Source organism: Jaculus jaculus, chromosome 7 (genome assembly GCF_020740685.1).
Source record: "Jaculus jaculus isolate mJacJac1 chromosome 7, mJacJac1.mat.Y.cur, whole genome shotgun sequence".
In the NCBI taxonomy this organism is placed as follows: domain Eukaryota; kingdom Metazoa; phylum Chordata; class Mammalia; order Rodentia; family Dipodidae; genus Jaculus; species Jaculus jaculus.
Genome location: NC_059108.1, coordinates 123,883,738 through 123,910,203, shown reverse-complemented (window position 1 = coordinate 123,910,203; position 26,466 = coordinate 123,883,738). Strand labels below are relative to the sequence as shown.

At 42.9% G+C, this 26,466-nt stretch overlaps 1 protein-coding gene across 4 annotated transcripts in view; it reads left to right on the top strand.

The window, feature by feature from the left end:
* Positions 1-26,466, top strand: part of Dcaf5 (DDB1 and CUL4 associated factor 5) — a 120,793-nt gene that overhangs the window by 36,572 nt on the left and 57,755 nt on the right. For all 4 annotated transcript variants that reach the window (XM_045154274.1, XM_004649281.2, XM_045154276.1 and 1 more), the window contains 3 exons: positions 3,252-3,288; positions 4,664-4,803; positions 7,833-7,962. In XM_045154274.1, coding sequence (XP_045010209.1) covers positions 3,252-3,288; positions 4,664-4,803; positions 7,833-7,962 — 307 coding nt within the window. The remainder of the gene's footprint in view (positions 1-3,251; positions 3,289-4,663; positions 4,804-7,832; positions 7,963-26,466) is intronic.

The window sequence follows — 26,466 nt, the reverse complement described above, 5'->3', positions numbered from 1 at the left end:
ACACAGTCATCAAGTTTTTAATGCTATAAAAAGTGATGAATATAGGAATAGCAACATTTCTTGGGGGCCTGTCAGGTATGCAGCTTTATTCTGAATACATTCATAGGTTCAACATACTTTCATGATGGCCTTCTGAAGTAATGCAGTTATTATTCCTATTTTACGGTAAACAGCTGAAGCCTACAATTGTTAGAGATTTTATTCTGGGTCATATAGTTAATGAATGTTTTGCTTAGAGGTTAGCTTGAATGAATGAATTACTTGGTTATTTATTCTTTCTTTAATGGCCGAAAAGTTGGTGGATTTTTTTCTTTGTGTAACCCTCCAGATAATACATTTTAAGAACTATTACTTGGCTGTGCCTTTTAAAAAATACTTTTCATAGCCGTGCGTGATGGTGCACACCTTTAATCCCAGCACGTGGGAGGCAGAGATAGGAGGATGACCTGGAAAATTCAAAAAACAAAACAAACAGTGTGCATGTATATATATATATTTCTTCTACCTATTTATTTATTAGCAAGCAGAGAGATAAAGAAAGAAAATGGGCAAGCCAGGGCCTCTTACCACTGTAGACAAACTCCTCATGTGTGTGACACTCTGTGCCTGTGACCTCATGTGGGTACTAGGGAATTGAAATGGGGCAAGCCAGGGCCTCTTACCGCTGTAGACAAACTCCTTATGTGTGTGACACTCTGTGCCTGTGACCTCATGTGGGTACTAGGGAACTGAAATGGGGCAAGCCAGGGCCTCTTACCGCTGTAGACAAACTCCTCATGTGTGTGAGACTCTGTGCCTGTGACCTCATGTGGGTACTAGGGAACTGAATCCAGGCTGTCAGGCTTTGCAGTCAAGCACCTTTAAGTGCTTAGCCTACTCTTCAATCCTGGTTATACTTTTTTGTTATTACTATTATTTTATTTTAGTTTTTGATTTTTCAAGGTAGGGTCTTGCTCTAGCCCAGATAGACTTGGAATTTACTGTGTCGTCTCAGTCTGGCCCTGAAACTCACAGCAATCCTCCTACTTCTGCTTCCCAAGTGCTGGGATTAAAGGCGTGCACCACCACACCTGGCTTTATTATTATTATGGGAGAGAGAAAAAAAGAGTAAGAGAGAGAGGATGGTTGTACTAGGGCCTTTTAGCCACTGCAAATGAACTCCAAATGCATGTACAATCATGTGCATCTGGCTTATGTGGTACCTGGAGAATTGAATTTAAGTCCTTAGGTTTCTCTAGCAAGTGCCTGAACTGCTAAGCCATTTCTCTAGCCTGATCTTATTATTTTTATTTATTTCTTTGAGAGCGACCAACAGAGAGAAAGAGGCAGAGAGGGAGAGAGAATGGGTGCACCAGGGCCTCTATCCACTGCAAATGAACTCCAGACACGTCTGCTCCCTTGTGCATCTGGCTAATGTGGGTCCTGGGGAATCTAGCCTTGAACTGGGGTACTTAGGCTTCACAGGCAAGATCTTAACCGCTAAGCCATCTCTCTAGCCCATGATCTTACTATTTTTTTAAAATCTCTCCACAAGGCTGTCCTGTCTTTATTTTTTTTTTAATTTTTTTTGTTCATTTTTTTTTTATTAATTTATTTGAGAGTGACAGAGAGAGAGAAAGAGACAGAATGATTGAGAAATGGCGCGCCAGGGCTTCCAGCCACTGCAAACGAACTCCAGACACGTGCGCCCCCTTGTGCATCTGGCTAACGTGGGTCCTGGGGAACCAAGCCTTGAACCAGGGTCCTTCACAGGCAAGCACTTAACCGCTAAGCCATCTCTCCAGCCCAAGTTTTTTTATTTTTATTGTTGGCAGTTTTTAAAAAGATTTAATTTATATATTAGAGACAGTCTTAGAGGGGTTGGGAAGAGATAGAGTGAGAAGGGGCGTGCCGGGGCCTCTAGCCACTGAAAATGAACTCTAGATGCATGTGCTACCATGAGCATTTGGCTTACGTGGGATCTGGAAAATCGAACCTGGGTCCTTAGGCTTTGCTGGCATGTACCTTAACTGCTAAACCATCTCTCCAGCCCCCCTTCTTTTTTTTTTTTTGAGGTAGGGTCTTACGCTAGTCCACGCTGACCTGGAACTGTATGTAGTCTCAAGGTAGTCTTGAACTCATGGCAATCCTCCTACCTCTGCCTTCCATGTGCTGGGATCAAAGGTGTGAGCTACCATGCCTAGCTAGCTGTTTTTATTTTGATAGAGAGAGAGAGAGAATGGGCATGTCAGGGCCTTCAGCACTGCTAACAAACTCCAGATGCATGTGCCTCCTTGTGCATCTGGATTATGTGGGTCCTGGATAATCGAACGGAGATCCTTTGGCTTTGCAGGCAAATCATTAACTGCTAAGCTATCTCTCCAGCCCCCCCCTTTTTTTTTAATTCTTAAAAATATTTTATTTATTTATTTGAGAGATAGAGTCAGGTAGAGAGAATGAGAATATGGGCATGTCAGGGCTGCTAGCCACTGCAAATGAACTCCCACTAAAAATCTAGATCTATGTGGGTACTAGGGAATTGAACCCAGGTCCTTAGGCTTTGCAGACAAGCGCCTTAACCACTTAGCCATTTCTCCATCCCTTAAATTTTTTTGTTTAGTTAATATTCCTAATTTGTATTAACTTTGACTATTTTTCTTTCTGAAAACTTTATATATTTTTAAAATATGTTTTTATTTATTTATTTGCAAGCAGACAGAGGGAGGAGAGAGACAGAGAATAGGTTTTCCAAGGCCTCCAGCTGCCCAATATGAACTCCAAATGCACGAGTCATTTTATGCATCTGGCTTTACATGAGTGCTGGGGAATCAAACCCAGGTTGTTAGGCTTTGAAGGCAAGCACTTTAACCACTGAGCCATCTCTCCAGCCCTTGAAAACTATGTATAAGTTTTTTCGGGATGCAGATGTTGAGGTAGGGTCTTACTCCAGGCTGACCTGGAATTCCTATGTAATCTCAGGTTGGCTTTAAACTCACTGTGATCTGCCTCTTGAGTGCTTATATTTTTAATTATTTATTTGAGAGAGGGAAAACTGGCATACCAGGGCCTTTTGTCACTCCAGACATATATACCATTTTTTGCATCTGGTTTTATGTGTGTATTGGGGACTTGAACCCAGATTGTCAGGTTTTGTAAGCAGACGCCTTTAACTATTGAGCAATCTCTCTAACCTTGCAAAGTTTACATTATAATGTGATCAAGGACAATCTTTCAGAAATTATCAACCATCTGCCTTTTTGTTTTTTTGGCAGGAAATGATGAGCAAGTTATCCTCCATGATGTTGAAAGGTAAGTAGAATGGTATGTGAATTTTCATATGAAGAGTCAAATATCTCTTTAGACTAAAGTGATTATTTGTTTTTTGAAGAAAATAACATGGAACAATGACCCCTTTCGGGGGGGGGGGAAGATTCCCAGAATAATTTTGAAATAAATTTTAATTAAAAAAAAAGAAAATATTTGCAAAGTTGACATACATACAATTACAGGTTTAAAAAAATTAATTTAAGCCAGGCATGGTGGTACATGCCTTTAATTCCAGTACTCAGGAGGCAGAGATAGGAGGGTCGCCGTGAATTCGAGGCCACCCTAAGATTACATATTGAATTCCAGGTCAGCCTGAGCTAGAGTGACACCCTGCCTCAAAAAACCAAAAAAAAAAAAAAAAAATGTTTTTAATTAATTTAATTGTGCATGTGCAAGCAAGTAATCAGGGCATGTTGGCCCTGCAAAGAACGCTGAACACTTCCTCCATGTTCTGTGTCCAGCTTTACATGGCTGGCTAGAAAACTGAGTCTAGGCCAGATGGATTTGCAAACAAGTGCCTTCAATGCTAAGCTACTCCCCCCGCCCTTTTTTTGTTTGTTTTGTTTAGTTTTTTGAGGTAGGGTCTCGCTCTAGCCCAGGCTGACCTGGAATTCACTAGGTAGTCTCAGGCTGGCCTTGAACTCACAGCAGTCCTTCTGCTCCTGTCTCTCTTGTGCTGGGATTAAAGGCATGTGCCACCATGCCAGGAGGGATAAATTTTGATGATAAATGATTTGTTACTGCCATGTGCTAGATACTAAAGGACTTTAAATATATTGATTCCTTTAACTGTCACATTTATTTTGTGAGTGACACTATTGTGATCCCCTTACCAGATGAGGGGATGGAAGCACAGAGACACTAGGTAACCTAAAGTCAAGCGTTTGCGGTTCTGGTGTTTCATTCTGTTTGGCTGCGGGCTGTGCTTTTTCAGCACATGCCAGTCTGCTGGGAGATGCTCTCCCACTCACCACCAGCAGGCCTGGCTGTGTAAAGGTTTCCTTGTTTTTCTTTTTGGAAATCAAGTACCATCCTGAAATCTTGGTACAGTCAAATACACTTGTAATAAATGAAATAATAAACTCAGCTACTGAGTTACCTTTAAATGTGTGCAGTATGAAAATTGCTATGGAATTTTTAAAAGTACCTTCAATAATATATATTATATCCATAATATATACATAAAATATACCTTTCTGCATTTTGCAAGTTGAATCCTGATCTTTTAGAGAATTTAATATCTTATTGACTTAGTTAGGCCAGCTTTCTCCTGAGAATTAAAGAAATTGAACCCTACCTAAGGTATACGAGATCTAGGACTCTGTACCATGTTTGTCTCTCTTGCTCTGTTTCTTAGCAGTGAGACCTTGGATGTGTTTGCTCATGAAGACGCAGTGTATGGCTTGTCAGTGAGCCCAGTGAATGACAACATTTTTGCTAGCTCATCAGATGATGGTCGAGTTCTCATTTGGGACATCCGAGAGTCTCCTCATGGAGGTAAGGTCATTGTATAAAAACCTACTGGATTGTGTTGAAGTTTTATGTCAAGTTCATTGCATATTAACTGAAGTAACATGGGTGTGAACGATGTCCAGAGAAAGAAAATGTAAGACTTTCACATGAAGTTTAGATGTACGTCTTTGGAGGTCCCATCCTGCCCTAACAGTTGGAAGTGGAACACTTTTACCAAGCATACAACAGCCCCCTGTGACACTCTACAATCCTGTGCACTTTGCACGTGGTGACCTCTGGGAGCAAAAGTGATACCTCACTGAAGAAAGGTAGCCACCGAGAGCCCCTCTGCATGGTGCTGACATGAATTCTGGGTTGCACCAAGAATGGAGCATGGTGAACTGCCTTACCGCCACAGTTCCAGGCTAGTTTTTACTTTCCTTTTTTTTTTTTTTAATTTTTATTTTTATTTATTTGAGAGCGACAGAGAGAGAGAGAAATAGGCACATAGAGAGAGAGAGAGAGAGAGAATGGGTGCGCCAGGGCCTCCAGCCACTGCAAACGAACTCCAGACGCATGTGCCCCCTTGTGCATCTGGCTAACGTGGGACCTGGGGAACCAAGCCTCGAACCGGGGTCCTTAGGCTTCACAGGCAAGCACTTAACCGCTGTCTCTCCAGCCCTTTAGTTTACTTTTTTTAGAAAAAAAATTTTTCAGAAAATGCCTCCTTCAAGAGTGTTCTTATCCTCTCTTTCTCTCTCTCTCTCCTCTCTGTCTCTTTTTCTCTGTTATCTAAAATAAAGAAATAAAACATATAAAGAAAAATAGAGCTGGAGAGATGGCTTAGCAGTTAAGGCACTTGCCAAGGAAGCCTAAGGACCCAGGTTTGATTCCGCAGAACCCACATAAGCCAGATGCACAAGGTGGTCCATGCGTCTGGAGTTCATTATGTTCATTATGGGGCCCCTGGCAGGCCCATATTGTCTGTCTGTCTGTCTCTCTTTCTCTCTCTCTCTGCCTTTTTCTCTCCCAAAAAAACATAGTTTTTTCAAAAGTGTTCATATAATCTGGGTCAAATGTTTTTGGTCTTTTGAGGTAGGGCCTCACTCTGGTCTAGGCTGACCTGGAATTCAGTTTGTAGTCTCAAGGTGGCCTCAAACTCATGATGATCCTCCTACTTCTGTCTCCCAAGTGCTGGGATTGAAGGCATGTGCCACTGCACCTGGTTTGGGTTAAATGTTTTATGGACTTTTTTCTGAAGTTCTTTGGGAAATGCATCTTCTCAACTCTTTTCCTGCAGAAGGATTTTTCCCTGTTAATATCTTTTGTTTTTTTGAGGTAGGGTGTGCTTTCTCGTCCAGGCTGACCTGAGATTCACTGTGTAGTCTCAGGTTGGCCTTGAACTCACAGCAATCCACCTACCTCTGCCTCTTGAGTGCTGGGATTAAAGGTGTGTGCCACCACGCCTAGCTTACTTTTTTTTTTTTTATTAAATAATTGTACTTTTAAACATTTTTATTTATTTGAGAGAGAGTCAGGGCTTCTAGCCACTGTAAATGAACTCCAGATGCATGTGCCACCTTGTACAGCTGGCTTACTTGGGTCCTGGGGAATTGAACCTGGGTCCTTCGACTTTGCAGGCAAGCACTTTAACCTCCAAGCCATCCCTTCAGCCCTGTTACTGCCTTGTAAAGCCCCTTCTTCCAGTGCTACTGCCGTGCCCACCTGCACCCTTGGCTGGTTTGGTAATGCTCATACCTGTGAACACAGTTACTCTCCCATGTACTTTGTCTAGCTGTATCTGGATTGTTATCTCCCTGTACTTCAAGCATTGACCAGGTTGGGCTCTTCAAGGTCAGACTATCAGAGAAGTTGGTCCTTAGAGTCAGGCAAGGCAGGTCATAACGAACAGCAGCTGTGGCCAAGTTTCTGATGTTTGCAGGTGATATTTTTCTATGTGCACTGCTTGATGGCTGAACTGACTGAGAAAGAACATCACCTGCCCAGAGGCCTGTGCAGGACTGTATGTAGAAGTCATAGATGGGGAGAGAGGTGCTTTCTGTCTTTGACTGCAGCAGGTCCCAGAGGAGAATGTCTTTCCAGATAACATGATGTTTTCCTTTCCTTAATGTAAAGTGATAAAGGAGTTCTAAGTGAAGTAGAAACTAGCTAGATGCAAGGGATGTTCAAGTATTAGAATTTAATAAAAACAATCAGGTCTTGCTGTATAACTTAGGCTAGCCTTAAACTCAGGATCCTTGTTATTCAATCTCTTAGGTACTGGGATCATAGAGGTGCACCATCATTTTTTTTTTTTTAAATTTTGTCACCTGAAGCTAAATCATAACATTCTACACTGAGCCATTTGGGAGCATTGTGAATCTGAAAGTGAAAACTGCACTATTGTTTTGCATTTTCTAATTTCTTTTCAGTGTTTTGCCTTTTTTTTTTTTTTTTTTTCCCCCCCCTGAGGTAGGGTCTCACTCTTGCTCAAGCTGGCCTGGAATTCACTATGTAGCCTCAGGGTGGCCTCAAACTCATGCTGATCCTTCTACCTCAGCTTCCCGAGTGCTGGGATTAAAGACATGCGCCACCATGCCCGGCTTGCTTTGTTTTTTAAAAAATTATTTATTTATTTACTTACTTTTGGTTTTTAAAAACATTTTATTTTTATTTATTTGACAGAGAAAGAGGGAGAGAATGGGCATGCCAGGGCCTTTAGCCACTGCAAACAAACTCCAGACAAGTGTACCCCTGGCTAATGTGGGTCCTGGAGAATCGAATCTGGGTCCTCTGGCTGTGCAGTCAAACACCTTAATGGATAAGCCATCCCTCCAGCCCTAAATTTCTGCGTTTCATGATTAATGTTTGGTTACATTTATTTTTGTTGTCATGTGGGAAAGTAAGGAGGGCTTAAAGGGATAGGAAGGTAGGATGACCTCATGGAGTATGTACTGCATTGGAGGGTGGGCCCTTTGTGGGGGAGGGGGTTATTAAGAGTTACTCCTTGTACTCATTCTCCTCCTCAGCTGTGTGACCCTGAAATGACTTGCCTGTAATTTCTCTTCTCACAGAGCCCTTCTGCCTGGCAAACTATCCATCTGCCTTCCACAGTGTCATGTTTAATCCTGTGGAGCCCAGGTTATTGGCCACAGCCAACTCAAAGGAAGGAGTGGGACTCTGGGACATTCGAAAACCTCAGAGGTGAGCCTCTTGACGAGTAAGGTCTTCAAACATTCTCTTCCCTCATTTCTTTTTAACTTACTTTTATTGACAACTTCCATAATTACAGACAATAAACCATGATCATTCCTTCTTCTCCCTTTCTCCTTCTCTCCCCTCCCTTCCCTTTCTCCTTCCCTTCCCTCCTTTCCCCTTCACAAATCCACTCTCCATCATATCCCCTCTCTCTCTAAATTGGTTTCTACCTATTATGAGGCTCATGTAAGTAGTACTAGGCACTACAAGGTCATGGATATTGAGGCCAATTTGTGTTTAGAAGATTGGATTATAAGCAGTCCTGCCTTCCTTTGGCTCTTTTTTTAAAAATTATTTTTATTTGAGACAGGGAGGGAGGGAGAGAGAAAGAGAATGGGTGCACTAGGGCCTCTAGCCACTGCACACGAACTGCAGATATATGTGCCACCTTATGCATCTGGCTTACATGGGACCTGGAGAATCAAACCTGGGTTCTTAGGTTTTACTGACAAGCCCCCAACTGCTCAGCCATCTCTCCAGCACTCTTTTGGCTCTTACATTCTTTCTGCTACCTCTTTCTTGGTGGGCTCTGATGGACCCTGAGCCTTGGAAGGTGTGATAGAAAAAAATTTTTTTAAAGTATTTATTTGAGAGAGAAGGCCCCTGCAAACAAACTCCAGACACATATGCCACCTTGTATATCTGGCTTACATGGGTACAAGGGAATTGAACCTGGGTCTTTAGGCTTTGTAGGCAACTGCCTTAAGTGCCAAGCCATCTCTCCAGCTTTCCCTTCCCTCTTTTCTCAAGTGTTTTGAGAACCTACTTGGCAGCTGATCTCAATTGGTCATCTGTTGATGTGCGCTACTCCTCTGAAGCCAAGAGAACCTATTTCCAAACAGCCGACAGAGTGAGAAATCCACAGATGGCTGAGGTGTCATCTGGTTTCTAGGACAGGGTCAGTTGTAGACAGTTGCATGAAATAGAGCCTCACTTAAGTCTTATGTGGAGGCCCAGGGTTCCCTATATGCACAGGAGCTCTTGGCTGTGTGTGTGTGTGTCAAACTCTGCTGTTGAGCTTGAGCGTCTTGATGTTTTTTCATTTCTTGAAAGAGAGAAATGGGGGAAGAGAGAATGGTGCAGCAGGGCCTCCCACTATTGCAAACTCATTTCGTATTCATGGAGCCCTTTGTGCACCTGGTTTACTGGGTCCTGGGTACTAGGGAATCAAACCTGGGCTTTCAGGCTTTGTAGCAATGGTCTTCAACAGCTGAGCCTGTTCTCCAGCTTCTGAGCTGGGGTTTCTTAACATCAAGTTGAAGGGTGTCTCAAGTGTACTTTTTTTTTCCTTCTTTGGTTTTTCAAGGCTGGATATCACTGTAGCCCAGGCTGACTTGGAATTCACTATGTAGTCTCAGGGTGGCCATGAACTCACAGTGATCCTCCTACCTCTGCCTACTGCGTGCTATGATTAAAGGAGTGTTCCCCCATGACTGGTTCAAGCGTGCTTTTTTTAAAAAAAAATTTTATTTATTTGAGAGAGAGAGAGAGAATGGACGAGCCAGGGCCTTTAGCTACTGCAAACAGACTATGTGCATGTGCCACCTTGTGCATCTGCTTGCATGGGTACTAGGAAATCAAACCAGGGTCCTTAGGCTTCACAGGCAAGTACCTTAACCACTAAGTCATCTCTCCAGCCCTCAAGTGTACCTGTTTTTTGAACCCTAGCCCAGGCTGACCTGGAATTCACTATGTAGTCTCAAGGTGGCCTTGAACTCATGTCAATCTCCTACCTCTGCCTCGAGTGCTGGAATTAAAGGTGTCCACCACCATGCCTGGCTCTCAAGTGTACTTTTTGAAAAGGAAGTTTGTTTGCTTTTAGTTCCTCCAAAGGACCATTGACTACAACAACAAAAAGTTAATAGCGGGCTGGAAAGATGGCCTAGCAATTAGGGTGCTTGCCTGTGAAGCCAAAGGACCCAGGTTTGATTCCTCAATACCTACATAAGTCAGATGCACAGAGTGGCATTTGTTTACAGTACTGGAGGGCCTGGTGTGCCCATTCTCTCCCTCTTTCCCTTCCGCCCTCTGTCTCTCTAATAAATCAATAAATAAAATATTTTAAAGGAAGATAGTAGCCAGTCACGATGGTATTGGGGGCCTACTGTGTTTTCTTCCTGGTTTCATTATTAAACAAGTACACCAGGACAACTAACCTGTTGTATGAAACACTAATGAGGGGATTTTAGGGATAGTAAAGGTGGGGATGGGGACAAGAAAGAGACTCGTTCATGTTCCTTACATCCTATGATGGCAGGATGTCTTTTCTGGCACCTGTCTAAAGCTGGCAGCTAGCTTTTGCACTCCTTTGTGGAGGCAATGCCCCGCGTTATAAAGCACTAGTGCAGGAGAATGTCATGGAAAGTGGGCAAAGTTATAATTTATTTCTTGTTCCTCAGATGAAAGAGGCAGTTAAGTACAGAGTATTGTCTTCCTTGGTTTTTTTCTGAGCTGATTATCTCCACGAGGCAGTCAGAGGGAATTGGAACTATCATAGTGGATAGCATAGCCCACAGGGGCTCTCGTGTTGAGGAGGGCTCCCTGCCGCTCCACAGGCACTGGAGGTTTCTTCTGCCTGCTGTTGGGCACACAACGCCTTTTTTCTTTACCCAGTGCATTTAGTGGCAAAGCCCCCTGTTGTGCCCCTGTACTGTCTGCACGGAAGACAGTCTCCTAGGTTCAGCATACTGTTCTCTACAATTTCTGGCCTTTCGGGAACAACAGTTCTGTCTCATCCATATTATATAATAAGGCAGAATTTGGACTCACTATGTCAGCCTTCTCTCAATCTGCTATCTCCTCTACTTATAATTGCAAAGACTAGCTGCCAACTGGAGTTGGGGCACTGAGCTATTTATCTCTGGTGGAAAGCATGAGTAAGTCATGATCTCAGCAGTCTTAAGTGAAGAAAGGCATGTTAGTGTTTGCGTTCTCCCAGTATTCCCTAGGCTCCCCCACGAGTCTCCTGCTTGGAGTATGGTTCCTCTCTCCCTTGCACGTGGCTCCTCACTCAGCATGGATTCTTTCTTTTGACGTTTCTAAGATACGCATCTTCATGTTGCTAAATAGCAAGGGAGGGATGGGAAGGGCTTTAGCAGCAATCCCTATAAGGAAGGGGTGGCAGGCAGTAATGGGGACAGGTGGGACGTCCAGACTCCTAAGTGATGATTATCGTTTTATATTCATTTGCTTATTTTATTTATATTTTTTTACTTTTTCATTTTCTAGGTAGGGTCTTGCTCTAGTCCAGGATGACCGGGAATTAGTCTCAGAGCAGCCTCGAGCTCATGGCAGTCCTCCCAAGTCCTCCTACCTTTGCTTCCTGGTGCCGGAATAAGGTGTGCACCACCATGGCCGGCCTTATTATTATTAAAAACAATTTTTTTGTTCATTTTTATTTATTTGAGAGCGACAGACAGAAAGAGGCATATATATAGAGAGAAGGGGTACGTCAGGGCCTCCAGCCATTGCAGATGAACTCCAGACATGTGTGCTCCCTTGTGCATCTGGCTAACTTGGGTCCTGGGGAATCAAGCCTCAAACTGGCATCCTTAGGCTTCATAGGCAAGCACTTAACTGCCAAGCCATCTCTCCAGCTCTATTTTTTGTTTTTTTAAGTTAGATTTTTACTCTAGCCCAGGCTGATCTGGATTTCACTGTGTAGTCTCAGGCTGGCTTTGGTCTCAAGATGATTCCCCTTCCTCTGCCTCCCAAGTGCTGGGATTAAAGGTGTGTGTCACCATCGCCATCCTTACCATTTTATTTTTAAGAGCTTTTATGTAGAAAAGTATAGGGAGAAAAAATAAGATTTTTTTTTTTTGTCTCCACATTATCTGTTACTTGTTTTGAATGTGTATACATCAGTTTTTTCTTGCTGGTTTTTAGTTATTCTCTCACAAAGTAACTACAGCAAATACTAGATGTGTCTGTCTTTTTAAACTTAAAATTTTTGTTGTTGTTTTGTTTTGTTTTGAGATAGGGTTTCACTCTAGCTCAGGCTGACCTGGATTTCACTATGTTGTCTCAGGGTGGCCTCAAGCTCACAGTGATCCTCCTACCTCTGCCTCCCAAGTCCTGGGATTAAAGGCATGTGCCACCACACCCAGCCAGAATTTTTTTTAAAAAGTTTATTTATTTAAGTGTGTGGTTGGGGGGAAGAATATGGGTGCGTCAGAGCCTCTTGCTGTAAACAAACTCCAGACACATGCATCACCTTGTGTATCTGGCTTACATGGGTACTGGGGAATTGAACCTGGGTCCTTAGGCTTCACAAACAAGTGTCTTAGTCACTAAGCCATCTCTCCAGCCCTAATTTTTTTTTTTTATTATTGGTAACTTCTAAAATTATAGACAGTAAGCCATGATAATTTCTCACCCCTCTTCTTCACAACTTCCCCTTCACAACTCTTCATCATATCCCCTCTCCCTCTCAATCATTCTCTCTTTTATTTTGATGTCATTAACTTTTCCTCCTATCATACTGGTCTTGGGTAGGTGGTCGTGCCAGACACTGCAAGATCATGGACATCCAGGCCATTTTGTACTTGGAAGAGTACAATATAAGGTTCTGTCCTTCTTACATTCCTCCCACCCCCTCCTCTCCAGTGGACCCTGAGCCTTGGGAGGTGTGACAGCGGTGCTTCAGTGCTGAGCGCTCCTCTGTCACGTCTTCTCAGCACTGTGGTGCCTTTAAGTCCTCCCAAAGGCATCTGGAAAGTGAAGTTTCTCTAACCAAAAGTGAGAGTAGCATTAATATATTTGTATGAACTTTAAGAAGAGTGTTTACTGGACTGTTTGGTGAGCTTAATATATGTGTTGAGCCAGACACCAGCAGGCATCACACCCCTAAGCCTCATGACTTAGTCCACCCTAGTTTTTCAGTATCAGGCAGGTAGTCCCTCCCATGGAGCGGGCCTCCAATCCAATTACAGAGTGGTTGGTTTCTCCCATAACGGACATGCCACTATTGCACCTGTTGGCTCCTTTGGTCTTGCTGGCCAAACTTAAGGCTTGCAGTGTCCTACTTTTTTATTTATTTAAATAAGGCGGGGTGATACATACCTTTAATCCCAGCATTTGGGAGGCAGAGGAAGGATTGCCATGGATTCCAGGCCACCCTGCATCTACATAGTGAATTCCAGGTCAGCCTGGGCTAGAGTGAGACCCTACCTTGAAAAATAAAAACAAAAGAAAGGAAGGGAGGAAGGGAAAAAAAAGTGGGGATGAGAGATGGCTTAGAGGTTAAGGCATTTGCCTACAAAGCCTAAGGACCCTAGTTCATTTCTCCAGTACCCACATAAAGCCAGTTGCAGAAAGTGGCACATGCATCTCGAGTTTGTTTTCAGTGGCTAGAGGCCCTGATGCTCCCATTCTTTCTCTCTCATCTCCTTGCAAATACATATATTTTATTTATATGAGATATACTGTGGGAGATAGAGGCAGAAAGAGAAGGTGGCTTACAAGGGTCCTAGGGAATTGAACCTGGGTCTTTTGGTTTGGTAGACAATGCCTTAACTGCTAAGCCATCTCTCCTGTCTAATAAAAATAATACATATATATGTATGTGTGTGTGTGTATGTATGTATGTATATGTATATGTATGTGTATATATATATATATATATATATATATATATATATATATATATATATATCTGTATGTATGTATGTATATAATCTACCAACTGCATTTGAGGCTGTTTTTCTGGACCTTCACCAACACTTAGCTGTTGCTAATCTCAGGGGAAATATTTTCTTGTTTTGATCTCTTCAATTATGGCTGAGGTTTTGTGGTTTCTTTGGTAACCTATAGCTTTGAAGATCGTGTGGGAGAAAAGTCATCTAAAAAGACTAATTAACGATCTTGATTAATTCTGTTCTGGAAGAAATGGAGGAGCACAGTTCCATGAAAGTCAGGATGTTTTTGTCTATTTATTTCAATGTTCTATAAGCTTCTGTGGTGTTAGGTAGTGAAAGGGTATGAGATAGTCTTCGAACCCTTCCTAGTTTCACACACACAGGACTTGGGGGTAAATTACGCATCTTTTCTGTTTAAATTCCCTCAGTACAAGTTGGTCTGAGGGAGAGAGGGTTCTTTGTCTTTTCCGCATGGGATTAATTATGTAGAATGGCAGACGGTAATTTGTCTCCTGGGCACAGCTGCCTAGAAGCCCCAAACCAGATCATAGAATAGTTTTGAGTCTTTGGGTGGGATAAGCACGGAGTAGGATAGATCTGTTTCAGGAATCCTAAAGTATAAGAAGAGATTTTTTTTTTTTTTTGGAAAATATTTTTTACTTTTATTTACTTATTTATTTGAGAGCGACAGAAGAGAAAAAGGCAGAGAGAGAGAGAATGGGCACGCCAGGGCCTCCAGCCACTCTAGATGCATGTGCCCCCTTGTGCATCTGGCTAATGTGGGTCCTGGGGAACTGAGCCTCAAACCAGGTTCCTTAGGCTTCACAGGCAAGCGCTTAACAGCTAAGCCATCTCTACAGCCCATAAGAATAGATTTTAAGGAACTTGTAAACCTCTCATATTGTGCGATATCACGTGTCTGAGAGAGCATATGTGGCTTTTTCTTCTTAAGAAAAAACCTAAAAAGTTTTTTAAATTAATTTACGTATGTGTGAAGGGGGCATCAGGGTCTGCCCTTGCAAACAATCACCAGATGCTTCTGTCACATTTTGCCTTTGGATTTACGTGATGTCTGGGGACTTGAACTTGGGACCGTAGGCTTTGCAAGCAAGCGACTTTAACCATCCAGCTATATCTCTTGCCTCAAGAAAGAAGGTTCTCACAGATACTTTTAATCCCAAAAGTGTAAGGGTCGTTGGTGCCTGAGAAGTCTAGATTTAGAGACTGTTGTGGCTCTTTACCAGGCTGTAAGTGACTTAGAGCCTTTAATAACATGGGCATGTGGGTGAGCTCATATCTCCTAGAGCAATGAGGGGGGCTTCCCACTGGATACTTTCCTTTCTTGGCATAACATTGACTTATTAGGTCCTTGAATATCTTCTCTTGACTACTTACTCTGTCCCTAAGCTGTACTGCTGTACCTTATTGGTCGCTTTAGGTGTACACACCACCACTTTTGTTCTACTGCTGTCCTGAAATAAACTGTTGAGAGGGCTAGCTGACTGAATAAACTGTCAGCAATAGCAAGGACTTCAGATTCCAGCGAATCTGACATTCTCCTTGCCCCAATATGGTAAGGGGTAGCCAAGGACTTGACCGCTTCCTGTGTTGGTCAGAAACTATAAGCCTGGATGCACACCTAAGCAGCAGGAGCACACCTTAGGAGCCGTGCAGTCCTGAAATAACTTTTCATTACCATGGTAATGATAATTATATGACTTTCTATTTTTCTTTCATTTAGAGTTTTGTTCTAGCCTAGGCTGACCTGTACTTCACTTTGTATTCTCAGGCTGGCCTTGAACTCATGGTGATCCTTCTACCTCTGCCTCTCCAGTGCTGGGATTAAAGGAGTGTACCACCATACCTGGTGAGTAATTTATTTATTTATGAGAGAGAGAGAGAATGGGTGTTCCAAGGTCTCTAACCACTGCAAACAAACTTCATACACATGCACCACCCTATGCATCTGGACATCGGTACTGGGGAATAGAACCTGGGTCCTTGGGCTTTGCAGGCAAGTGCTTTAACTGCTAAGCCACCTTTTTCTCTTGGTAATGGTCAGCCAAAGCTAAGTTGTAAATTTTCCTTTAAACCTCATTGATGTTTTTTGGGTACACCTACTTCTTGACAGCTTCATATAGTTGTAACCCCTCATTTAGATTACTTACCTGGATTAGAAAGGTTAGTTTTGGGGGTTTTAGTGCTGATGAGTAGGATACAGGGCAGGGGAAACTTGAGTGTAGTTGACTGAGAACTTCACATACACAAGAATTATTTGCATGGGCTGGAGAGATGGCTTAGCAATGCTTGCCTGCAAAGCCTAAGAACCCAGGTTCTAGTCCCCAGTACCCACGTAAGCCAGATGTACAAGGGGTGCAAGCACCTGGAGTTAATTTGCAGTGGCTGGAGGCCCCGGCATGTCTATTCTCTGTCTCTTTCTCTTTCTCTCTCTGTCTCTCAAATAGAATAAAAGAATACTTTGCATGTTTGAAAACAGTGATCTTTATTTCAGTTAGACTATTTCTGATGTCTTCTCACAACCATCCTTTGTCACCGTCAACATTGCACTGTTTGGACTTCTGCTGTGTCCTCTGGGCAGTTTTCTGAACTAAGGTCCTCCACTGTCTCGTGAGGCAGAAAGGCAGTTTCTCCTGCTGTTGGACTGCTTGTCTCACTCTTTTCATTCCCTGTTTTAGCTGTCTCTCACCTACCACCTTTTCTCTTTAATTGTTTTAGATTTTGTGAGTAACTGTTAATTTTGTGACAGGTAACAGTGCCTTGCTTTGACAGGGATAATAGAGAGAAAGGTTCTTTCCCACCTAATAATACAAGGACAAGCCTATAGACGTATCTATGTATAAGGTGGTACTTTTAGGTATTGAGTAAATGCCTTAACAGAAAATGGGCAGTGAGTGAGTGCAATTTCTGCTACCAGAGGATAGTAGTCTTAGGACCTGGTCTGGCCCTGAGGATTTTGAGGTTAAAGGTCTGCCCTGTGATGCCCATACCAACTCTGCTTCTGTAGACAACAAAGTGAATGTATCTAGGTTGCAGTCCGGTTCGCATTGCTGGTAGAAATCACCCAACCAAGAGCAGCTTCTGGGAAAAAGAGGTTTATTTGGCTTACAGGCTCGAGGGGAAGCTCCACGATGGCAGGGGAAAACGATGGCATGAGCAGAGGGTGGACATCACCCCCTGGCCAACAGAAGATGGACCACAGCAACAGGAGGGTGTGCCAAACACTGGCATGGGGAAACTGGCTATAAAGCCCATAAGCCCGCCCCCAACAATACACTCCCTCCAGGAGGCATTAATTCCCAAATCTCCATCAGCTGGGAACCTAGCATTCAGAACACCTAAGTTTATGGGGGACACCTGAATCAAACCACCACAATCTCCTTGCCTTTAGAACAAGCCAGGCAGTTTCTGCCATGGTACATTTGGTGAATGCTTATGTTATCATGGAAAGTTAGCCTAGTGTTCAGTATCAAAGTCTTTAATGTTTGTTTAAACCTAAAAGAATGATGCTCTCGGGACATTGGCCCCGTACCTTTCAGTATACAGGACGTCAAAGTAGACATAGTTTATTTTGAACTTCATATTTATTTATTTATATGTATGTCATCACACACTTATACCACCTTATTTACTTATTTAAGAGAGAAAGATGGTGTGGAAAGAGAGAGAATGGGTATGCCAGAGTCTCTTGCCACTGCATGCAAACTCCAGATGCATTTGTCACTTTGTGCATCTGGCTTTATGTGTGTGTACTGGGGAATTGAACTGGGCCATCAGGCATTACAAGCAAAGTGTCTTTAACTAACTGCTGACCTATCTCTCCAGCCCTCATTAGCTGCTTTTGACAGGAAGCATATTTTGGGTGACTTAGAAATTAAAAAAGTTTTTTGAGGTAGTTTCATTTTGGTCCAAGCTGACCTGGAATTCACTATGTAGTCTCAGAGTGGCTTTAAACTCAGAGAGATCCTCCTACCTCTACCTCCCAAGTTCTAGGATTAAGTTGTGTGTCACCACACCTGGCTTTTGTTTAGGTTTTTTTTTAAATATATATTTTTATTTTTTCAAATTTTTATTAACAAGTTCCATGATTATAAAAAATATCCCATGGTAAGTAATACCCCCCCACTTTCCCCTTTGAAACTCCATTTTCTATTATATACCCTCCCCATCTCAATCAGTCTTTTTTAGTTTGATGTCGTGATCTTTTCCTCCTCTTATGATGGGCTTGCGTAGGTAGTGTCAGGCACTGTGAGGTCATGGATATCCAGGCCATTTTGTGTCTGGGGGGAGCACGTTGTAAGGAGTCCTACCCTTCCTTTGGCTCTTACATTCTTTCCACCACCTTTTCCGCATTAGAGCCTGAGCCTTGGAAGATGTGATCAAGATGTTACTTGGTACTCTAGTCACTTCTTTCCAGCACCATGATACCCTCTGAGTCATCCCAAGGTCACTGCCATCTGAAAAGAGAAGATTCTCTACCCAAAGTGAGAGTAGCATTAATATAAGGGTATGAACATTAAGAGAAGTGCTTACTGGGCAGTTTGATAAGCATAGTATATACACTTATCCAGACATCAGCAGATGTTACACCCCTAGGGCTCATGACTTCCCCTGTTTTAAGTTTTCAGTATCAGGGATGTATTCCCTCCCTTGGAGTGGGCCTCCAGTCTAATTGGAGGGCAGTTGGTTTCCATCATGACAGATGTGCCACTATTGCACCCATTGGCTCATTTGGGCTGGCTGGCCAATTATAAGGTTTGCAGTGTCCACTGTTGAGTATCTTCACTGGTGGTGTATCTTTCTCCCATTGAACTTCATGTAGAATGGCTTCTTCCAGCTTTCTGTCAGCTGGTCTACATGGAGTAGGTTATCAGCTCAGATCCAGCAGGATTTCTCAGTGACCTTGCAGCCCAAGTATGTGGAGTCTTCAGCAATAGGCTCTTACCATCTATTCCTGGTGGGAAACCAAGGGCCTCGGCAATGGCCTGTGATGTTTTGGGGCATCAGGTACCTCCCTGGCCAACAACTCACTGGAAGGTATCCCATCCCTGGCACTGAAAATTTTCTAGACACAATCTACAGGTCCTGAGTGTTCCATTGTCCAAAAAAGAAGGATTCCATATGATTTATTTATATCCTCTTAATTTTGATTAGCCCTCCCTCCACCTCTTGTTTAGTTTTCAAAAAATTATTACTTATTTGAAGGCAGAGCGGGGGAGGCGAAAGGAGAGAGAATGGGTGTGCTAGGGCATCACACCACTGCAAAAGAACTCCAGGCGCATGCGCCACATTGCACCTGGCTTTATGTGGGTGCTGAGGTATCAAACCCAGGCTGTCAAGCTTTGCAAGCAAGTGCCTTTAACAAATGTGCCATCCCTTCGGCCACATAATTTATTTTTATTTTTATTTTTTTTGAGGTAGGGTCTCACTCTAGCCCAGGCTGACCTGGAATTCACTATGTAGTCTCAGGGTGGCCTTGAACTCTCGGCAATCTTTCTACCTCTGGCTCCCTAGTGCTGGGATTAAAGATGTGCTCCACCACTCCCGGCCACAAAATTTCTTAATAAGAGTCCTAAGAGCTCTATACATGAAAGAAAAGTATTGATAAATTGGGTTTCTCTACAATTAAGAATTTTGGAGCCGGGCGTGGTGGCGCACACCTTTAATCCCAGCACTCGGGAGGCAGAGGTAGGAGGATCGCCGAGAGTTCAAGGCCACCCTGAGACTACATAGTGAATTCCAGGTCAGCCTGGGCTAGAGTGAGACCCTACCTTGAAAAAACCAAAAAAAAAAAAAAAAAAAAAAAAAGAATTTTGGAGATAACAAAATAGCTAAGTCAGTAAAATGCTTGCCTTGCAAGCATGAGCGTCCTGAGTTTGATCCCCAATACCCACGTAAAAGAGGCTGATGTGGTGGTGTGTACTGTAATTCCAGTTTTGGGGCTCACTGGACAGCTAGTCTAACATAACCTTCTGGTCTTTACATACACATACACTTAGAAAAATGAAGAACTTTTGTCATCAAAGACAATATTGCATCAGTGAAAAGATAAACCAAGGACATGCAATATAATTCACATTATATATTGAATAAAAGTTTATGTTTATCAAGAACTATAAGGAAAGTAGATGACAACATTCTATTTTTAAAAATCAGCAGAAATGCCTTACCAAACAAGATATATAAATAGATAGTAATCAGTTGTTGAGCACGGTGGTGCATCCTGTAGTCCTAATACTTCAGAGGTGCTAGTCTAAGTCTACACAACTACATGTCAGGGAAAACTATTTGTCATTACCTGCCAAGGCTAAACATACGACTGCAACCTCATTCTTAATTATACCTAACACAGGTAAGTACATAATCCTACTGAAAAATAGTCCCGCCTGCTTTATTGACAGTGAACAACAGTCAGACAAAACCTAAATATCTATGAAGGATGGCAGGTAAAGTGTAAAATAGCTACGCAACAAAATATACAAACAAGAAAAGAACTGATGATAGATACATACGTTGATATGGATGAGCCTGACAGTCACAATGTTGAATGAGAGAAGACAGATACAAAAGAGTCTGGACTGAGCAGCTGCATTTGTATATTTGCATATATATGATTTCATAATAGCCAAGAACGGGAAGATTATAGGTGCCAGAATAGTGGTTATTCCTGGGAAGGTATTGGCTGAGCTTGGAGTCATAGCTTGATCTGAGTAATGATTTCAGGAGTGGATGCTTAATATGTGCAGTAATTTATTATGCTATAAATAACACACAGAATCAGTGTACTTCACTGTGTATCATTACCTTTTGTGGTACTGATGATTGAACTTGGGGGCTTCTGTTTTTTTGTTCATATGTTCTTGTTTTTGCAGCCCAGGCTATTCTCAAAATTGTGATCTTCTAGCCTCAGCCTCCGAAGTGCTGGACTATAGACATATACCACCACATCTTGTTCATAAACTGTATATTTTAAGGCTTAGAGACTTTCTTAGGTTGAAAAGGGAAAAGAAGAAAGTGCAGAGTGCTTCTGCCAGGTGGAGGGCAGAAGTGAGGCAGAGAGCCCTTGTGGGAGGAAGAGGGGGCTCTCCTGAAGCTTACCAGAACTGGGAGTTCAGGAGCCAGCCAAGAGAGAGTCTCTCATGTGATGGGCTTCACCTTTGGGCACAGGTGAGCCTGGGGGATGGCTAATTGGTTGGTTTTCAGTTTTGACAGTTGGCCTGGAACTTAATGTGTAGTCCAGGCCAGCCTCACACTCCTGGAGGTTCTGCCTAAGTCATCTTAAGTGCTGGGTTCCAGACATGAGCCACCACGCTGCCTTAGTAGCTCGTCTTTTCTTTACTCCCACTCATTTTTGTCATACTTAAAACTCATAAGTTCCAGTCACTCGAACCCTTACTTACTAAACACCTTGTTTTCTTCCTAGCACTGTATTCTTAACATCTTTGTTTTTATATTTATTTATGTGTGTGTGATGTAGGGTCTAGCTCTAGTCCAGGGTGAGCTGGACTATGTAGTCTCAGGCTGGCCTCAAACTCACAGCGATCCTCCTACCTCTACCTCCCAATCACTCCCAATCACTCTTCTAATTATCCTGGGTACAATTCCAGAGACCTGTGTATTTCCTTTCCCTGCCTCTGACATACAAGCTTGTTCTGTATTAGCACTTGGTGCCTCTTGCGCAGAGACAAAGTCCTGCTCCATTTCACACCCATTTCATTCCTTCCATAGGGTGCTGTCTGTACTGACTTTCACTTGCCCGTGCGTGGCTCATAGCGTATGTTGTTAAAACATCATTTTTGCTACTGTCCTACCAGGAGCTTTAGTTTGGGTTATCTTTGTTCATATCCATAGTCCCAGAACCTATAATGTGGGATGCTATGTAGATTAACTTGATAATGAATGTATGACCTATTTCACTGGGTAAAATAAAAACTGCTTGCGAGGAAGGGTTATTATTGTTTCTATAATTACAGAAGTCAGTAATTCAACAAATTAAACAAAAACTGTTTACAAGTTTAGTCTTTGTCTCTGTAGTCTCCTTCTCATCTTGCACTGTCCTCCCATAAACAGACAAGCACACAGAGGACAATTGCTGTTGTATTTTTCTTTTTTGTGGTGTAAGGGCTCTTGCTGGGTTTTGAAAGCCTCTGTCAGGCAGAAAACCAGCTAGCTACTCTGGTAAGGTTGCTTTCTGCTCTTTGGGCCACAAGGTGGTGCTATAGAATTAATTTTGTCTACTAGTGGATGCTAAGCCTCCCATATCTTGACTTCGTGTTTATGAGACATGAAGTATCCCAGAGTCACCTGGGAAGTTGTGAAGCTGTGTAACATACTCCCTAATGAAGTCCATAGCCCAAGATTGAGTTGTCTAAAGTGGGACCTGTGAGTTACCTGTTTTAAACCTGCCTCGGGTGACGTATCAGCTCTGCTTACCTTGCACAATGGAAACTACCTGTTGTTTATTCAGAGAGGTCCGTTTTGAATCTGCTACCAATTTCACTTGCACATTTCATCCCTGGGCTTCAGGCCAGAGCTTTCCTCCTCCTTCCTTCACACCAAATACTAATGTTCCTTAAGAACCTTAACTTCGGGGAGTGGTGGTGCATGTCTTTAATGCCAGCACTCTGGAAGCAGAGGCAGGAGAATCATCATGAGTTCAAGGCCAGCTTGGGGTACACAGTGAGTTCCACGTCAGCCTGGGCTAGACTGAGTCCCTAACTCAGAAAACAAAGAAAGAGCCATAACTTCAGGCCACGGCATTAAGGGAATGTCTAGGAGGAGACCTGGAAGTATGTACCACACTTTCCTTTGTGTTCTTCCCCTCCCCCTCCCTTCCTCTCTGCCTCCAGAATCTCTCTATGTAGTCCTAGTAGCCTTGAGCTCCCTGTGTAGCGTAGGCTGGCCTCAAACTTTCATCCTCTTGCCTCACTCAGCCTCCTAAATGCTAGGGTTACAGGCCTTACCACCACATCTGGCTTTTTGTTGTGGTTGTTTTTGTTTTTCTTCTCTTTTTTTTTAAATAAATTTTTTGTTCACTTTGATTTCTTTATTTCCAAGTAACACACAGGGAGAGAGAGACAGACAGAAAGAAGCAGATACATACATATATATATATATATATATATATATATATATATATATATATAGAGAGAGAGAGAGAGAGAGAGAGAGAGAGAGAGAGAGAGAGAGAGAGAATGGGCACGCCAGGGCCTCCAGCCGCTGCAAATGAACTCCAGATGTATGAGCCACGTTATGCATCTGGCTTATGTGTGTCTTGGGGAATCAAGCCTTGAACCAGGGTCCTTAGGCTTCACAGGCAAGCGCTTAACAGCTAAGCCATCTCTCCTTGTTTATGTTTTTGTTTTTTTCTTTTTTTTTCTATGAATAATGAGGACTCATGTTTTATTTATCTGAGTGACAGAGATGGAATGAGTGAGTCTATATGATTTTTAGTGCTGGTTTTTACAGAACTGGAACTGAGGGAGGGCAGGAATCTATATGATTTTTTTTCTCAGTTTTTTTTTTTTTTTTTTGATTTTTAAAAATATTTTTTATTTATTTATTTGAAAGTGACAGAGAAAGAGGCAGAGAAAGAGGGAGGGAGGGAGGGAGGGAGGGAGGGAGGGAGGGAGGGAGGGAGAGAGAGAGAGAGAGAGAGAGAGAGAGAGAGAGAGAATTGGCGAGCCAGGGCCTCCAGCCACTGCAACAAACTCCAGACACATGAACCCCCTTGTGCATCTGGCTAAGGTGGGTCCTGGGGAATCGAGCCTTGAACCAGGGTCCTTAGGCTTCACAGGCAAGCACTTAACCACTAAGCCATCTCTCCAGCCCTGTGCTAATGATTTTTTTTTTTGTTCATTTTTTATTTATTTATTTGAGAGCAACAGACATATAGAGAAAGAAAGATAGAGGGAGAGAGAGAGAATGGGCGCGCCAGGGCTTCCAGCCTCTGCAAACGAACTCCAGACGCGTGCGCCCCCTTGTGCATCTGGCTAACGTGGGACCTGGGGAACCGAGCCTCGAACCGGGGTCCTTAGGCTTCACAGGCAAGCGCTTAACCACTAAGCCATCTCTCCAGCCCATGTGCTAATGATTTTTAACACTTCTCCGTGACATTTTTATGTGTGCCACACTACTTTTCATGTTCTGGTATCAGCTGACTCAATGAATCAGAGTCCTCAAGGTGGTCCAAGCAACTCAATGATCTGAATTCCCTGGATGCTTACTATTTCCGTCTCCAAACATCACCTGGACTTCCACTTCAGAAGTGGCTAGGCTATGCAGCTCCTAGTACACCCAATCCTTTCACAGATAAGAACCACAGACGCTCGATGAAACACACGGCGACCTGAAGACACTTAAGCTCCACCGCGCCGCCATGACACCGGAAGCTCCTTTTCTCAGTTTTTATTAACATCTTCCGTGATTAAAATATCCCATAGTAATACTGTCCCTCCCCCCACTTTACCCTTTGAAATTCCATTCTCCATCATATCCCCTCCCTATCTCAATCGGACTCTTTTATTTTGATGTCATGATCTTTTCCTCCTCTTATAATAGTCTTGTGTAGGTAGTGTCAGGCCCTGTGAGGTCATGGATATCCAAGTCATTTTGTGTCTGGGGGGAGCACGTTGTAAGGAGTCCTACCCTTCCTTTGGCTCTTACATTCTTTCAGCCACCTCTTACGCAATAGACCCTGAGCCTTGGAGGTGTGATAGAGAGATTGCAGTGCTGAGCACTCCTGTCACTTCTTTCTAGTACCATGATACCTACTGAGTTGTACCAAGATCACTCCCATATGAAAAGAGAAGATTCTCTACCCAAAGTGAGAGTAGCATTAATATAAGGGTATGAACATTAAGAGAAGTGCTTACTGGGCAGTTTGATAAGCATAGTATATACATTTATCCAGACATCAGCAGATGTTACACCCCTAGGTCTCATGACTACCCCTGTTTTAAGTTTTCAGTATCAGGTTTGTATTCCCTCCCATGGAGCAGGCCTCCAGTCCAATTGGAGGGCAGTTGGTTTCCACCATGACACACACGCCACTATTGCACCCATTGGCTCATTTGTCTGGCTGGCCAATTACAAGGCTTGCAGTGTCCACTGTTGAGTATCTTCACTGGTGTTATCTTTTTTTCCCAATGAACTGCATGTAGAATGGCTTCTTCCAGCTTTCTGTCAGCTTGTTTTTTTTTTTTTTTTTTTTTTTTTAAGAGCGACAGACAGAAAGAGGGAGAGAGAGAGAGAGAATAGAATGGGCATGCCAGGGCCTCCAGCCACTGCAAAGGAGCTCCAGACGCGTGTGCCCCCTTGTGCATCTGGCTAACGTGGGACCTGGGGAATCAAGCCTCGAACAGAGGTCCTTAGGCTTCACAGGCAAGCACTTAAGTGCTAAGCCATCTCTCCAGCCCTGCCAGCTTGTTTCTGTTTTTTAAGGTAGGGGCTCACTGTAGCCCAGACTGAACTGGAACTTTACTATGTAGTCTCAATCTGGCCTGAAGACATGAACTCACAGCGAACCTCTTGCCTCCTGAGTGCTGGGTTTAAAGGCATGCACCACTACCCTAGGCTCTTGTTTGTATTTTAAAAATATTTTTATTTTTTATTTGAGAGTTATCTTTCCAATCTGGATTTTAAAAAATACTTACTTATTTGTTAATTAATTTATTTATTTGAAAGTAAAAGCTACAGATAGAGTAAAAGGATGTGCCATGGCCTCTAGCCACTGCAAACGAACTCCAGACATGTGTACCACCTAGTATGGTACTGGGGAATTAAACCTGGATCCTGTGGTTTTATTGGTAAGTGCTTTAACTGTTAAGCCATGTTTTTAGCCTGGGATTTAGTTTTGTAATGATCTAATTCAGAGTTCATAGAATTCAGAGTTTGCTCATGATCTATTAGATCATTCATTCAACAGTTATGTGTTAAATGCCTAATATGTACCTGGCATTGTTTAAACATTTGTGATGCCAAGGGAAAAGGCTGACCATGATGGTGCATGCCTGTAATCTCAGCACTCAGGAGACTGAGGTAGGAAGATCACTATGAGTTTTAGTCCACTATGGCATGATGGTACATGCCTTTTCTTTTCTTTCTTTCTTTTTCTTTTTTGTTTTTGAGGCAAACTCGAAATACTGCTCTCCCCCCTCCCCTTTTTTTTTGTTTTTTCTAGATAGGGTCTCAGTGTAGCCCAGGCTGACCTGGAATTCACTAAGGAGTCTCAGGGTGGCCTTGAACTCATGGTGATCCTCCTACCTCTGCCTCCCTAGTGCTGGGATTAAAGGCGTGCACCACCACGCCCGGCTCCTTTTTTTTTTTTTAAATGCGAGAGAGAGAATTGGTTTGCCAGGGCCTCCAGCCATTGTAATCAAACTACAGACACTGCCTCTTTCTCTCTCTCTCTGTTGCTCCCAAATAAATAAATAAAAATAAACAAAAAAAATTTTTTTTAATGTAAAAATTTATTTGACAGAGAGAGAGAATAAGCACGCCAGGGCCTTCATCCATTGCAAACAAACTCAGCCATTGCAAACAAACTCCAGCCACGTGTTCCTCCTTTTGTGCATGTGAGACGTTGCGTGTGAGACGTTGCGTGTGAGACGTTGCGTGTGAGACATTGCGTGCTCGCATCACTTTGCTTCTGGCTTTGTGGGACCTGGAGATTCAAACCTGGGTCTTTGGCCTCACTGTCGAGTGCCTTAACTGCTAAACCATCTCTCCAGCCTGAGGTATCTCTTTTGTATAAACCTACATTATCATAAGCCATTGTCTAAGTAAGGTTCATAAA